The following is a 17,020-nucleotide window of genomic DNA, read 5'->3' on the forward strand; positions in this document are numbered from 1 at the left end:
CCAAACGTACTAACAAAATAAAATAAATAGAATAGATATGTACAAGTAAAATAAATAAATAGAGTAATAAATCTGTACAAACATCTATACATATATACAGGTGCTGTGGCGAAGGGAAGGAGTAAGATGTGGGGGATGGAGAGGGGGACGAGGGGGAGAGGAAGGAAGGGGCTCAGTCTGGGAAGCTGTATGACTTTGGGCAAGTCACTTCACTTCTCTGAGCCTCAGTTACCTCATCTGTGAAATGGGGATTAAAACTGTGAGCCCCCTGTGGGACCACTTGATCACCTTGTGACCTCCCCCAGCGCTCAGAACAGTGCTTTGCACATAGTAAGCGCTTAACAAATGCCATCATCATCATCATCATCATCACCCCAAGTCACAGGGGCGGGGACTGGGCGGGGGCGATCAGTCGCCCCGGGGCCAATCGGGGGACTTTTCTGGGAGGGGGCGCGGAAAGGGTGAATGAAAAGGCCCGGCGCGGAGCGTAGTGAGCGCGGGTCGGGTGGACAAGGCCGGACAGACGGGGCTGGGGGAGACGCAGGGGAGGCCGGCGCAGGAGCGGGACTGGGGTAAGTGGGGGACAGAAGAGGGGCGGGAGGGCGTCCATCTCAACACCTGGCCCCTCTCTTCCCTTCCACCCTCTCCCTCCCCCACCGTGGGACAACCTGATTCATTCATTCCTTTATTTATTGAGCGCTTACTGTGTGCAGAGCACTGGACTAAGCGCTCGGGAAGTCCAAGTTGGCAACGTCTAGAGACGGCCCCTACCCAACAGCGGGCTCACAGTCTAGAAGGGGGAGATAGACAACAAAACCAAACATATTCACAAAATAAAATAAATTCATTCAATCGTATTTATTGAGCGCTTACTGTGTGCAGAGCACTGGACTAAGCGCTCGGGAAGTCCAAGTTGGCAACGTCTAGAGACGGCCCCTACCCAACAGCGGGCTCACAGTCTAGAAGGGGGAGATAGACAACAAAACCAAACATATTCACAAAATAAAATAAATTCATTCAATCGTATTTATTGAACGCTTACTGTGTGCAGAGCACTGGACTAAGCGCTCGGGAAGTCCAAGTTGGCAACGTCTAGAGACGGCCCCTACCCAACAGCGGGCTCACAGTCTAGAAGGGGGAGATAGACAACAAAACCAAACATATTCACAAAATAAAATAAATTCATTCAATCGTATTTATTGAGCGCTTACTGTGTGCAGAGCACTGGACTAAGCGCTTGGGAAGTCCAAGTTGGCAACCTCTAGAGACGGTCCCTACCCAACGGCGGGCTCACAGTCTAGAAGGGGGAGACGGACAACAAAACGAAACATATTCACAAAATAAAATAAATAGAATAAATATGTACAAGTAAAATAAATAGAGTAATAAATGTGTACAAACGTATATACATATATACAGGTGCTGTGGGGAGGGGAAGGAGGTCAGGCAACTGGATGACTTTGGGCAAGTCATTTCACTTCTCTGGGCCGCAGTGACCTCAGCTGTAAAATGGGGATGAAGACAGTGACCCCTACGTGGGACAACCTGATTACCTTGTATCCCCCCAGCGCTTAGAACAGTGCTTTGCACATAGTAAGCGCTTAACAAATGCCATCATCATTATTATTATTTTCCAGATGAGGTAACCGAGGCACATCCCCCCCGCCTTACCTCCTTCCCCTCCCCACAGCACCTGTATATATGTATATATGTTTGTACGTATTTATTATTCTATTTATTTATTTATTTTATTTGTACATATTTATTCTATTTTATTTTGTTAATATGTTTTGTTTTGTTCTCCGTCTCCCTCTTCTAGACTGTGAGCCCACTGTTGGGTAGGGACCGTCTCTATATGTTGCCAACTTGTACTTCCCCAGTGCTTAGTACAGTGCTCTGCACTCAGTAAGTGCTCAATAAATACGATTGAATGAATGAAGTGGCTTTCCTAAGGTCACACGGCAGATGAGTGGAGGAGCCGGGATTGGAGCCCATGTCCTTCGGAAGTAAAAGGACTTCCAAGCCCTGGATCTTGCCACGCTGTTTTTCCATTTCTTTCTCGATCAATCAATCAATCGTATTTATTGAGCGCTTACTGTGTGCAGAGCACTGTACTAAGCGCTTGGGAAGTACAAGTTCCCAGTCTGGCCTTCCCAGACTGAGCCCCCTCCTTCCTCTCCCCCTCGTCCCCCTTTCCATCCGCCCTGTCTTGTCTTGCCTCCTTCCCTTCCCCACAGCACCTGTATATATGTATATATGTTTGTACATATTTATTACTCTATTTATTTATTTATTTTACTTGTGCATATCTATTCTATTTATTTTATTTTGTTAATATGTTTGGTTTTGTTCTCTGTCTCCCCCTTCTAGACTGTGAGCCCACTGTTGGGTAGGGACCGTCTCTATATGTTGCCAACTTGGACTTCCCAAGCGCTTAGTCCAGTGCTCTGCACACAGTAAGCGCTCAATAAATACGATTGATTGATTGATAGGGACCGTCTCTATATATTGCCAACTTGTACTTCCCAAGTGCTTAGTACAGTGCTCTGCACTCAGTAAGCGCTCAGTAAATACGATTGAATGAATGAAGTGAAGTGGCTTTCCTAAGGTCACACAGCAGATGAGTGGAGGAGCCGGGATTGGAGCCCATGTCCTTTGGACGTAAAAGGACTTCCAAGCCCTGGCTCTTGCCACGCTGTTTTTCCATTTCTTTCTCAATCAATCAATCGTATTTATTGAGCGCCTACAGAGCACTGTACTAAGCGCTTGGGAAGTACAAGTTGGCAACATATAGAGACAGTCCCTACCCAACAGTGGGCTCACAGTCTAGAAGAGTGGGCTCACAGTCTAGAAGCCCTGGCTCTTGCCACGCTGTTTTTCCATTTCTTTCTCCTTCCCGCCTCGTTTGGCCTCGCCGGGCCCCAACCCGGACGCCCTGCGGCCCGCGGCCCTGTCGGCTCACCGGCCCGTCGCTCCCGGGCCTCGTCCATCCGTCCGTCCGTCCGTCCGTCCGTCTGGGCCGGCGCGCCCGTGTCCGGGGTTGGTTGTTGTCTTTGGTTACCCAGCTGTATGAGCGAGGTGCGATCCCATAAAGCTGGCTAACCGAAAGGAAAAACGGCCCAAGTTCACGCCACCGCCAACGACTCCCGGGTTGGGCAGCTTCGGGCCGGGGTCCCACCGGGGCAGGAGCGACCCCCAACTCCCCGCCCCGACACCGAGAAGAGGCAAGTTGGGGCCTAGTCGGGCACACGGTGGGGACAGGGGATTGTCGGGGTTTGGAGGGAACGGAGGAGCCGTGGAGATGCAGCCCAGGCCGAAGGCCCGAGAAAAGCATGGGCTTGGGAGTCAGAGGTCATGGGTTCAAATCCCGGCTCTGCCACTTGTCAGCTGTGTGACTTTGGGCAAGTCACTTCACTTCTCTGGGCCTCAGTTCCCTCACCTGTAAAATAGAGATTAAGACTGTGAGCCCCACGTGGGACAACTTAATCGCCCTGTGTCCTCTCCAGCACTTAGAACAGTGCTTTGCACATAATAAGCGCTTAACAAATGCCATCGTTATTATTCATTTGTATATATTGAGCGCTTACTGTGCACAGAGCACTGTACTAAACACTTGACGAGATGACCTCTCACGAGCCCCTCCCTACCCCAGGCAGATTGGGTGCTGAAGCCGGGAGACCTCCCCAGAGGAGGAGGTGTGTGTCTGCCTGAGCATGAGCTAGGGGGGCGGGGGATGCTGTTCAACTTGGGAGTTGAGGCTTGGGAGTCCAAGGACGTGGGTTCTAATCCCGGCTCCGCCACTTGTCTGCTACATGACCTTGGGCAACTCACTTCACTTCTCTGGGCCTCAGTTTCCTCATCTGGAAAATGGGGATTAGGATTGTGAGCCCCACGTGGGACAACCTGATGACCTTGTAGCCACCTCAGCGCTTAGAACAGTGCTTGGCACATAGTAAGCGCTTAACAAATAGCATAATAATAATAATAACATTGGCATTTATCATTAATTATTAGTTATTATAATTATTAACTATTATCATTAATAACTAACTGGCTGCTGCAGAGAGGTCCCCCAGGAAGGAAAAGGATATTACCCCCTGCCCCGCCCGACAGTTCTTCATCCTTTGAATCAGGAAGTCTCGCCCACTGTTTTACTCGGCTTTCATCTGTCCAGCTTGGTGACCTCGTGGGTGGAACAGAAGCAAAAGTCCCTGCCCTCAGGAGGGTTGCTGAGCTTGGGGGAGATGGGACGGACAGATAGACACACACACACACACACACACACACACACGTAACCTGGGAAGGCTGTCTGGAGAAGGAGGTCTGCAGGGAGCCTGGGCCGAGGGCAGGAAGGACAGCCGGAGAGGGGTCGGAGGCAATCTTGGGGACTCAGAGCTCCTCTGTGGCAGTTTTATCTTCTGCAGATAAAGGCGTCTCACCCCTGCCTCCAGGCTGGGCCTTGAATGACCCAGAACGGCAAGCTCGGCTCGGGAGAGCTCACCTCCTCCAGGAGGCCTTCCCAGACTGAGCCCCCTCCTTCCTCTCCCCCTCCTCCCCCTCCCCATTCCCCCCGCCTTACCTCCTTCCCCTCCCCACAGCACCTGAATGAATGAATTTGATTTTTTGAGCCTGAAAGACAGCCCCGGTTTGGGAGGAGGGCAGAGCCAGGTGAGGGGGGGCTTTCTCTGTCTTTCACTTCACCCGTCCTTCGGGGCTTGGTGAGGAGCGTCAGTCTCTGTCGTTGGCTTCATTCATTCCATTGTTATTTATTGAGCGCTTACTGTGAGCAGAGCACAAGCAGCGTGGCTCGGTGGAAAGAGCACGAGCTTTGGGGTCAGAGATCATGGGTTCAAATCCCGGCTCCGCCACTTGTCAGCTGTGTGACTTTGGGCGAGTAACTTCACTTCTCTGGACCTCATCTGTAAAATGGGGATAACAATAATAATGGCATTTATGAAGCGCTTACTATGTGCAACGCACTGTTCTAAGCGCTGGGGAGGTTATAAGGTGATCAGGCTGTCCCCCATGGGGCTCACAGTCTTCATCCCCATTTTACAGATGAGGGAACTGAGGCCCAGAGAAGTTAAGTGACTTGCCCGAAGTCACACAGCTGACAAGTGGCGGAGCTGGGATTTGAACCCATGACCTCTGACTCCAAAGCCCAGGCTCTTTTCCACTGAGCCACGCTGCTTCTCTATGAAGATTGTGAGCCCCAGGTGGGACAACCTGATCACTTTGTAACCTTCCGAGCGCTTAGAACAGTGCTTTGCACATAGTAAGCGCGTAATAGATGCCATCATCATTATTATTATTACTAAGCACTGGGGAAAGGCCAAGTTGGCAACATTGGCTTCCCTTCTCCTCCCGACCTAGGCCCCGGCCCTGGCCCGCGCCCTCGGGCTACCAATCAATCAATCAATCAATCAATCGTATTTATTGAGTGCTTACTGTGTGCAGAGCACTGTACTAAGCGTTTGGGAAGTACAAGTTGGCAACATATAGAGACAGTCCCTACCCAACAGCGGGCTCACAGTCTAGAAGGGGGAGACAGAGAACAAAACCAAACATACTAACAAAATAAAATAAATAGAATAGATATGTACAAGCAAAATAAATAGAGTAATAAATATGTACAAACATATACATATATACAGGTGCTGTGGGGAAGGGAAGGAGGTAAAATGGGGGGATTGAGTGCTTACTGTGTACAGAGCACTGTACTAAGCACTTGGGAAATACAAATTGGCAACATATAGAGACGGTCCCTACCCAACAGTGGGCTTACAGTCTAGAAGGGGGAAACAGAGCACAAAACCAAACATATTAACAAAATAAAATAAATAGAATAGATATGTACAAGTAGAATAAATAGAGTAATAAATACGAACAAACATATTATATATATATATATATATATATACAGGTGCTGTGGGGAAGGGAAGGAGGTAAGGCGGAGGGGGAGAGGGGGAGAGGAAGGAGGGGGCTCAGTCTGGGAAGGCCTCCTGGAGGAGGTGAGCTCTCAGTAGGGCCTTGAAGGGGGGAAATGGTCCGAATCAATCAATCAATCAATCAATCAATCGTATTTATTGAGCGCTTACTGTGTGCAGAGCACTGTACTAAGCACTTGGGAAGTACAAGTCAGCAACACATAGAGACAGTCCCTACCCAACAGTGGGCTCACAGTCTAGAAGGGGGAAACAGAGAACAAAACCAAAGATACTGACAAAATAAAATAAATAGAATAGATAGGTACAAGTAAGATAAATAAATAAATAAATAGAGTAATAAATATGTACAAACATATATATACATATATACAGGTGCTGTGGGGAAGGGAAGGAAGTAAGATGGGGGGATTGAGTGCTTACTGTGTGCAGAGCACTGTACTAAGCGCTTGGGAAGTACAAGTTGGCAACATATGGAGACGGTCCCTACCGAACAGTGGGCTCACAGTCTAGAACGGGGAGACAGAGAACAAAACCAAACATATTAACAAAATAAAATAAATAGAATAGATAGGTACAAGCAAAATAAATAAATAGAGTAATAAATATGTAACAAACATATATACAGGTGCTGTGGGGAAGGGAAGGAGAAGGCGAGGAAGGAGGGGGCTCAGTCTGGGAAGGCCTCCTGGAGGAGGTGAGCTCTCAGTAGGGCCTTGAATCAATTAATCAATCAATCAATCATTTATTGAGCGCTTACTGTGTGCAGAGCGCTTTACTAAGTGCTTGGGAAGTACAAGCTGGCAGCATATAGAGACAGTCCCTACCCAACAGTGGGCTCACAGTCTAGAAGGGGGAGACAGAGAACAAAACCAAACACACTAACAAAATAAAATAAATAGAATAGATAGGTACAAGTAAAATAAATAAATAAATAGAGTAATAAATATGTACAAACATATATACATATATACAGGTGCTGTGGGGAAGGGAAGTTGGTAAGATGGGGGGGATTGAGTGCTTACTGTGTGCAGAGCACTGTACTAAGCGCTTGGGAAGTACAAGTTGGCAACATCTAGAGATGGTCCCTACCCAACAGTGGGCTCACAGTCTAGAAGGGGGAGACAGAGAACAAAACCAAACATATTAACAAAATAAATAGAATAGATAGGTACAAGTAAAATAAATAGAGTAATAAATATGTGCAAACATATATACATAGATACGGGTGCTGTGGGGAAGGGAAGGAGGTAAGATGGGGGGATTGAGCGCTGTGTGCTGAGCACTGTACTAAGTGCTTGGGAAGTACAAGTTGGCAACATCTAGAGACGGTCCCTACCCAACAGCGGGCTCACAGTCTAGAAGGGGGAGACGGAGAACAAAACCAAACTTATGAACAAAATAAAATAAATAGAATAGATAGTACAAGTAAAATAAATAGTGTAATAAATATGTACAAACATATATACATAGATACGGGTGCTGTGGGGAAGGGAAGGAGGTAAGGCGGGGGGGGGGATGGAGAGGGAGAAGAAGGAGGGGGCTCAGTCTGGGAAGGCCTCCTGGAGGAGATGAGCTCTCAGTAGGGCCTTGAAGGATGGGCAGAGGGAGGGCATTCCAGGCCCGGGGGAGGAAATGAAGGGGGGAAATGGTCCGAATGGGATGGAAACGAGGCTGCAGCTGGAGAAAGGGGGGCGGGGCAGCTGGCAGAGGGTAGAGCCCCGCGGGCGGGCGGGCGGGCTGGGCAGGGGGCGGCTCGGGGCCGTTCCCACGGCTCCGGTGCCAGGGCGGGGACCAGCTCTCTCCGCTTCGGCTCCGTCTCCCGGCAACGGGAGGGGAGGCCCAGGGGCAACGGGCTTCTCCGGAGGCCCAGACACTCCCTCTTCCCCCGCTCCCACAGCCCGTAGTGGGGGGGGACACAGAAAAGGGACGAGATCGGGGGAGGAGGGGGCGGGGGTGGGGGGGAACAGGGCTTCAGGCCCGTGCGAGGTACGGGTAGGCGTTGCAGCAAGAGGGAGAGTGGGTAGACCGCGGAGAGTGCCCATCCGCCAAGCTAGCTCTCTTCCTCCCTTCAAGGCCCTACTGAGAGCTCACCTCCTCCAGGAGGCCTTCCCACACTCAGCCCCTTCCTTCCTCTCCCCCTCAGCTTGCCTCCTTCCCTTCCCCACAGCACCTGTATATATGTATGTACATATTTATTACTATTTATTTTACTTGTACATATCTATTCTATTTATTTTATTTTGTTAGTATGTTTGGTTTTGTTCTCTGTCTCCCCCTTTTAGACTGTGAGCCCACTGTTGGGTAGGGACCGTCTCTAGATGTTGCCAACTTGGACTTCCCAAGCGTTTAGTACAGTGCTCTGCACACAGTAAGTGCTCAATAAATACGATTGATTGATTGATTGATTGAGAGAGCTAGACGGAGACAGAGCGGCAGGAAGAACCGCAAGCGGCCCATGGAGAGAGCACGGGCTTGGGAGTCAGTGGTCGTGGGTTCTAATTCAGCCTCCGCCACTTGTCAGCTGTGTGACTTTGGACAAGTCACTTAACTTCTCTGGGCCTCAGTTATCTCGTCTGTCAAATGGGGATGAAGACTGTGAGCCCCACGTGGGACAACCTGATGACCTACCCCAGTGTTTAGAACAGTGCTTGGCACATAGTAAGTGCTTAACAAATACCAACATTATCATTATTACGGAAAGAGCAAGGGCTTGGGAGTCAGAAGGAGCTGAGTTCTAATCCCCACTCTGCCACATGTTTGCTTTGTGACCGTGGCTAAGTGGAAAAGAGCCCAGGCTTTGGAGTCGGAGGTCATGGGTTTGAATCCTGGCTCCACCACTTGTCAGCTGTGTGGCTTTGGGCAGGTCATTTCACTTCTCTGGGCCTCAGTTCCCTCATCTGTAAAATGGGGATTAAGACTGTGAGCCCGCTGTGGGACAACGTGATCACCTTGTAACCTCCCCAGCGTTTAGAACAGTGCTTTGCACATAGTAAGCACTTAACAAATGCCATCATCATCATCAAGGGAGTCAGAAGGAGCTGAGTTCTAATCCCCACTCTGCCACATGTTTGCTTTGTGGCCCTTGGGCAAGGGAGTCAGAAGGAGCTGCGTTCTAATCCCCACTCTGCCACATGTTTGCTTTGTGGCTTTGGGCAAGGGTGTCAGAAGGAGCTGAGTTCTAATCCCCACTCTACCACATGTTTGCTGTGTGACCTTGGGCAAGTCACTTCACTTCTCTGGCATCAGTTACCTCGTTTGCAAAATGGGAATTAAGAGTATGATCTTAATTCCAATCCGATTGACCCCAGCGCTTAGAACAGTGTTTGGTGCATAGTAAGCCCTAAACAAATACCATAATAATTATATAATTATAATTATTATTATTATCCCGAGTCCCGAACACTCCGAAAAACCTTGTGACAATCGCTGGAAGGCGGTGGCCGGGCCAATGCAGGTCTCACTGGGGTGGCATCTATCCATCCATCCACCAATCCATCAATCAGCCCTCTACCAGCCGTGATGTGGGCGGCCGTGGTTTCTCTCCCTGCTGTCGAGGGTCAATCGCTGTTTTCGCGGAATTTGCCCCTCTCCCTAATTCCCCCCCGCGCTGTGGGACTGCGAGCCCCCCGACGTGTCCGTGCCCCTTCCCCCAGCCGTCAGGATGGTGCGTGAGCGCAGAGAGCAGGCCCCAGGAGAGACAGAGCGAGAGGGAGAGATGGAGACCGAGGCCGGGAGAGGTAGAGAAATATCTTCTGTGTCTACCCCTCTGGGCCTGCGCTGGACTGGGTCAGGTTTAGCTGCGGATCAATCAATCAATCAATCAATCAATCAATCGTATTTATTGAGTGCTTACTGTGTGCAGAGCACTGTACTAAGCGCTTGGGAAGTACAAGTTGGCAACATATACAGTCCCTACCCAACAGTGGGCTCACAGTCTAAAATAATAATGGTGGTATTTGTTAAGCGCTTACTATGTGCCAAGCACTGTAGGGACCGTCTCTATATGTTACTGACTTGTATTTCCCAAGCGCCCAGTCCAGTGCTCTGCACACAGGAAGCGCTCAATAAATACGATTGAATGAATGAATAAGCACTGGGGTAGTCATTCATTCATTCCATCGTATTTACTGAGGGCTTACTGTGTGCAGAGCACTGGACTAGGACCCCCAACCCCTGTCCTGGGGGACACGCCCTGGTCAGCCCGCCCCGGGAACTCCGACCTCTAAGGTTGACCTGTCCAGAGGTCTCTCCCGTCCCCCAAATCTGCTCAATTAACCCAGAGAGAACAGGAAAGGGGGGGGGCCTGCTCTCTGGCTGCTAGGCGCCGGAGTCTACCCCGCCAACCAAACAGGAAAGGCGTGTCGCACTTCTGGTCCAGGTGGAAGGGGAGGGAAATGGGCCGAACCCGCGACACCCCCAGCCCCCCGTGTTAGCCACATTTGCCCGTCCATCACGCCACTCTGTCTCCGACAGCGGCCCTGGGAGGAAACGAGTGTTGGTCACCCTCCTGGACCTCGACTTTCATAATAATAATAATGATAATGTTGGTATTTGTTAAGCGCTTACTATGTGCCAAGCACTGTTCTAAGCGCTGGGGTAGGTACAAGGTAATCAGGTTGTCCCACGTGGGGCTCCCAGTCTTCATCCCCATTTTACAGATGAGGTCACTGAGGCCCAGAGAAGTGAAATGACTTGCCCAAAGTCACACAGCTGACAAGTGGCGGAGCCGGGATTTGAACCCACGACCTCTGAGTCCAAAGCCCGGCCTCTTTCCACTGAGCCATGCTGCTTCATGGTCAGGGACAGGCCATCCACAGCCCTGACTCCTCCCCAGTGATCCAACATGGACCATCCCACAATCAATCAATCGTATTTATTGAGCGCTTACTGTGTGCAGAGCACTGTACTAAGCGCTTGGGAAGTCCAAGTTGGCAACATATAGAGACAGTCCCTACCCAACAGTGGGCTCACAGTCTAAAAGGGGGGAGACAGAGAACAAAACCAAACATACTAACAAAATAAAATAAATAGAATAGACCCTATAGACCCACAACCCTGACTCTCCCCCAGGAACCCAGCACGAATCATCCCACCCCCCACACCCCTGACTCTTCGCTCTCCCTCCAAGCAGGAGAGAGCTGAGTGGCGGATCAAACTGCGCTGGAAGAAAGGAAGCAGGTTGGCATAGTGGATAGAGCACGGGCCTGGGAATAATAATAATAATGATGGCATTTGTTAAGCGCTTACTGTGTGCGAAGCACTGTTCTAAGCGCTGGGGGGATACCAGGTGATCAGGTTGTCCCACGTGGGGCTCACAGTCTTAATCCCCATTTTACAGATGAGGCAACTGAGGCCCAGAGAAGTGAAGTGACTTGCCCAAAGTCACACAGCTGACAAGTGGCAGAGCCAGGATTAGAACCCATGACCTATGGCTCCCAAGCCCGGGCTCTTTCCACTGAACCACGCTGCTTCTCTATGAATCAGAAGGTCATGTGTTCTAATGCCGACTCCACTACTTGTCTACTCTGTGACCTTGGGCAAGTCACTTAACTTCTCTAGGCCTCAGTTACCTCATCTGTAAAATGGGGATTAAGACTGTGAGCCCCCCATGGGACAACCTGACTACCTTGTATCTCCCCCACCGCTTAGAACAGTGCTTGGCACATAGTAAGCGTTTAACAAATACCAACATCATCATCTCTGGGCCTCAGTTCCCTCATCTGTAAAATGGGGGTGAAGACTGTGAGCCCCCCCGTGGGACAACCCAATCACCTTGTAACCTCCCCAGTGCTTAGAAATTTGAACCCATGACCTCTGACTCCAAAGCCCGGGCTCTTTCCACTGAGACACGCTGCTTCTCTAAGGCAGCCTCAGCAGGAGGCCTGGGCCGGAGGAGAGAAGAGAGATCAACCTGTCCGGAAGTTTCCTGGCCTGGCCTGCCCCGGGGGTCTTGGTGGGGGGGGGTTCGGTTGACCTCTGTAGGTCCCGTCCTCCCACCCCGCTTCCAATCTGCCTCGCTGGAGGAGACAGGAGCTACGGAGACGCCCGTCACAACTCACCCACCAGGCCACCACCGAAGCCACCGTGACCAGGAGACCACAGAGCTGGTAGCCACCCTGGAGCCAGGCCGAACGGCGTCCCCAAGCCACCAGCGGGAACACGTTGTCCAGCCTGGATGCACGGGCAGGGTAGGAGGGGGCACCAGGGGCATAAGAATGGAAAAGCATGGGGATTGGGGGGCAGTTAGAAGGGGTCACCACGAGCTGGGGGGCTTGGAGGGTGGTCAGCGGGGATTGTCTCTATTGCTGAATTGTAATAATAATAATAATGGCATTTGTTAAGTGCTTACTATGTGCAAAGCACTGTTCTAAGCTCTGGTGGGGGGATACAAGGTGATCAGGTTGTCCCACGGGGGGCTCACAGTCTTCACCCCCATTTTACAGATGAGGGAACTGAGACCCAGAGAAGTGAATTGACTTGCCCAAGTGGCGGAGCTGGGATTTGAACCCCTGATCTCTGACTCCAAAGCCCGGGCTCTTTCCACTGAGCCACGCTGCTTCTCTAAGCGCTTAGTCCAGTGCTCTGCACGCAGTAAGTGCTCAATAAAGACGATTGAATGAATGAACGGGGGGTAGTTGGAGGGGGTGATTGGGGAGCTCTACCAGCTGGGGGGTATGGAGGGGGGTGAGCGGGGGGTTTGGAGGGTGGTCAGCGGGTGGGCAGTCGGTCAGCGGGTGGGCAGTCGGAGGACCCGTGGGTGATGGGATCTGGGGGTGGAGGGCAAAACCGCGGGGGAGGAGGAGGCTGGGGGCGTCCAGGGGTGGGGCTGCGTGTCTTAGAGAAGCAGCGTGGCTCAGTGGAAAGAGCTCGGACTTTGGAGTCAGAGGTCATCGGTTCAAATGCCGGCTTGGCCAATTGTCAGCTGTGTGACTTTGTGCAAGTCACTTCACTTCTCTGGGCCTCAGTTACCTCATCTGGAAAAAGGGGATGAAGAATGTGAGCCCCCCGTGGGACAACCTGATCGCCTTGTAACCTCCCCAGCGCTTCCTTCCTCTCCCCCTCGTCCCCCTCTCCATCCCCCCCATCTTACCTCCTTCCCTTCCCCACAGCACCTGTATATATGTATATATGTTTGTACGTATATTTATTACTCTATTTATTTATTTTACTTGTACCTATCTATTCTATTTATTTTATTTTGTTAGTATGTTTGGTTTTGTTCTCTGTCTCCCCCTTCTAGACTGTGAGCCCACTATTGGGTAGGGACTGTCTCTATATGTTGCCAGCTTGTACTTCCCAAGCGCTTAGTCCAGTGCTCTGCACACAGTAAGCGCTCAATAAATACGATTGATTGATTGATGGATTGACTGATTGAAAGGGAGGGAGAACCCAGAGCGGCCAGTCTCGGGTCGGAAGAGGGGAGGGTCTCTCTCTCTCTCTCTCTCTCTCTCTCTCTCTCTCTCTCTCTCTAACCCAGCCAATCAATCAACCCGCGCTGACCCATGCCAGCCCGGCCCCCGGCCCCACACTGACCCGCAGGAGGTGGATGGAGAACGACAAACTCGTTGGCGGCGAAGATGGTGACCTCGGCTGTGGCCAGCAGCAGCAGCTGGACCGGACTGACCTTGCTCAGAACGGCTCCCCAGGACATCAGCACGGCGCCAGCGGCGAAGTCCGCGTTGATCATGCGGGGGCCAGGCGGGGGAGTAGGAAGCAGAGAAGCAGCGTGGCTCAGTGGAAAGAGCCCGGGCTTTGGAGTCAGAGGTCAGGGGTTCAAACCCCGGCTCCGCCAATTGTCAGCTGGGTGACTTTGGGCAAGTCACTTCACTTCTCTAACATTGCCAAGATCCGCCCTTTCCTCTCCATCCAAACCGCTACCCTGCTTGTTCAAGCTCTCATCCTATCCCGTCTGGACTACTGCATCAGCCTTCTCTCTGATCTCCCATCCTCGTGTCTCTCTCCACTTCAATCCATACTTCATGCTGCTGCCCGGATTGTCTTTGTCCAGAAACGCTCTGGGCATGTTACTCCCCTCCTCAAAAATCTCCAGTGGCTACCAATCAATCTGCGCATTGGGCAGAAACTCCTCACCCTGGGCTTCCAGGCTGTCCATCCCCTGGCCCCCTCCTACCTCACCTCCCTTCTCTCCTTCTCCATCCCAGCCCGCACCCTCCGCTCCTCTGCCGCTAATCTCCTCACAGGACCTCGTTCTCGCCTGTCCCGCCATCGACCCCCGGCCCACGTCCTCCCCCGGGCCTGGAATGCCCTCCCTCTGCCCATCCGCCCAGCTCGCTCTCTTCCTCCCTTCAAGGCCCTACTGAGAGCTCACCTCCTCCAGGAGGCCTTCCCACACTGAGCCCCTTCCTTCCTCTCCCCCTCGTCCCCCTCTCCATCCTCCCCATCTTATCTCCTTCCCTTCCCCACAGCACCTGCATATATGTATATATGTTTGTACATATTTATTACTCTATTTATTTATCTTACATGTACATATCTATTCTATTTATTTTATTTTATCAGTATGTTTGGTTTTGTTCTCTGTCTCCCCCTTCTAGACTGTGAGCCCACTGTTGGGTAGGGACTGTCTCTATGTATTGCCGACTTGTACTTCCCAAGTGCTTAGTACAGTGCTCTGCACACAGTAAGTGCTCAATAAATACGATTGACTGATTGATTGATTGATTCTCTGGGCCTCAGTTCCCTCATCTGTAAAATGGGGATGAAGATTGTGAGCCCCCCGTGGGACAACCTCATCACCTTGTAACTCCCTCAGCACTCAGAACAGTGCTTTGCACATAGTAAGCGCTTACCAAATGCCATCATCATTATTATTATTATTAGGAATGGGGAGGGGGTGGCGACTTTGGGTTTTCTAGAAAGGAACCGGACCCCCCCTCTATACACCCACTTTCTGCCCCTCTCACTCCCTCAGCCCCCCGCCAGTTCCCTCCCCCCGTCTGTCCAGCGGCCACCCCGCCACCACCCGCACCTCTGGACGCTGACGAGGACGCGGGCCTGGCGGTGGAGCAGCGTTTTGACCAGGCCCTGCACCAGTGTGGCCCACTGGGGAGCACAGGCCACTAGCGCTGCAGGAAATCAATCAATCGTATTTATTGAGCGCTTACTGTGTGCAGAGCACTGTACTAAGCGCTTGGGAAGTACAAGTTGGAAAAATTTTATCTCAGCACTCTTAGGTGATCTATTCTAAACCCTCCTGGGTATTTACAATCTTTTTTTAACTCTCATACCAGAGAGGGAATTAGAACCTAGGCCTCCAGACTTTCAAGGCTGTTACTTTCCCTCTGAGCCGCCACAGGCCTCACCTCAAGACCCCAAAGCCCACGAAGATCGTGATGTGAGCGTCCGGGAAACCTGCGGGCAGCGCGGGTCGGGGGCTGAACCAGGGATCGAGGCGGTCAGCGGCGGGGAGCAGGGGAAAGCAGGACGCTCGGGCCAGGCGAGGGGTCAGCGGGGCCTCCGGGACCGGCCGGGCCGGAGACGGGGTGGAGCAGGGCCGGGCCAGCCGCAGTCAGAGTCGTCCGTGGCCCCGGGCCGCTGACCGCTGGCCCACCGCTATTAGAGAAGCAGCATGGCTCAGTGGAAGGAGCCCGGGCTTTAGAGTCAGAGGTCATGGGTTCAAATCCCGGCTCCACCAACCGTCAGCTGGGTGATTTTAGGCAAGTCACTTAACTTCTCTGGGCCTCAGTTCCCTTATCTGTAAAATGGGGATTAAGACTGTGAGCCCCTCGTGGGACAACCTGATCACCTTGTAACCTCTCCAGCGCTTAGAACAGTGCTTTGCACATAGTAATGGTTAATAAATGCCATTATTATTATTGTTATTATTTACCTGCCGAGAGAAGAAGGAGCGGCAGTGCTGTCCCCGCCCCTCCAGCCCCCCGAGGTGGAGGTGGGGGCAGGGACACCGCGGCTTCAAAGTGGGAGCTGACCCTGAGGTCCCCTGGAGTCGAGGGTCTGCCCCACATCCCTAGAGAAGCAGTGTGGCTCAGTGGAAAGAGCCCGGGCTTTGGAGTCAGAGGTCATGGGTTCAAATCCAGGCTCTGCCACTTGTCAGCTGGGTGACTTTGGGCAAGTCGCTTAACTTCTCTGGGCCTCAGTTCCCTCATCTGTCAAATGGGGATTAAGACTGTGGGCCCCCCATGGGATAACCTGATCACCTTGTAACCTCCCCAGCGCTTAGAACAGTGCTTTGCACATAGTAAGTGCCTAATAAATGCTATTTTTTTCCTCTGGGCCTCAGCTACCTCATCTGTAAAATGGGGATGAAGACTGTGCGCCCTATAAGGAACAACCTGAATAGGTTGTAACTACCCCAGCGCTTAGAACGGTTCTTGGCACATATTCAGCGCTTAACAAACGCCAACATTGTTATTATCATTGGGAGTCAATCAATCGTATGTATTGAGCGCTTACTGTGTGTAGAGCACTGTACTAAGCGCTTGGGAAGTACAAGTTGGCAACATATAGAGACGGTCCCTACCCAACAGTGGGCTCACTGTCTAGAAGAGTCAGAGGCCATGGGTTCTAATCCCGTCTCAGACACTTCAGCTGTATGACTTTGGGCAAGCCACTTAACTTCTCCATGCCTCAGTTACCTCATCTTTAAATGGGGATTAAGACTGTGAACCCCACCTGGGATAACCTGATAACCTTGTATCTCCCCCAGCGCTTAGAACAGTGCTTGGCACACAGTAAGTGCTTAAGAAATACCATCCTTATCATCCCTCCCATTGCAGTGGAGACCCGCATCTGCTGAGGGTGGGACGGCGAGCGCAGCTAGAGGGCAGCGGGTTAGACCGTCCGGGGTCCGGGGGAGGGGGTTTCGGGTGGGGACGGGCCGCCGGCACTCACTCGGGTAGCGCCGGTAGAAGTCGTCGTTCATGGGAGTGGAAGTGGGCTCCGGTCCCGTTACTGGCGGCGGCCTGGTCGGGCCCGGAGCAGACGAGGAGGCCGAAGAGGATGAGGACGGAGGCCTCCAGCGCCAGCAGCAGCAGGGCCAGCCGCAGGGGCGGTCGCCCGCCCGCCATGACCTCCGGGCCAGCAATCAATCA

The 17,020-nt window shown here is 51.8% G+C and overlaps 1 protein-coding gene across 1 annotated transcript; it reads right to left on the reverse strand.

The window, feature by feature from the left end:
- Nucleotides 1–379: 379 nt before the first annotated feature.
- On the reverse strand, nucleotides 380–16,996 carry RHBG (Rh family B glycoprotein). Its single transcript, XM_038768510.1, is given in 10 exon segments — nucleotides 380–567; nucleotides 2,963–3,098; nucleotides 12,008–12,119; nucleotides 12,615–12,715; nucleotides 13,449–13,493; nucleotides 13,495–13,637; nucleotides 14,939–15,072; nucleotides 15,263–15,320; nucleotides 16,821–16,851; nucleotides 16,853–16,996. Coding segments are annotated over 10 exon segments (1,092 nt in total).
- Between the last annotated feature and the right edge of the window lie 24 nt (nucleotides 16,997–17,020).

Source organism: Tachyglossus aculeatus, chromosome Y4 (genome assembly GCF_015852505.1).
Source record: "Tachyglossus aculeatus isolate mTacAcu1 chromosome Y4, mTacAcu1.pri, whole genome shotgun sequence".
Classification (NCBI taxonomy): Eukaryota; Metazoa; Chordata; class Mammalia; order Monotremata; family Tachyglossidae; genus Tachyglossus; species Tachyglossus aculeatus.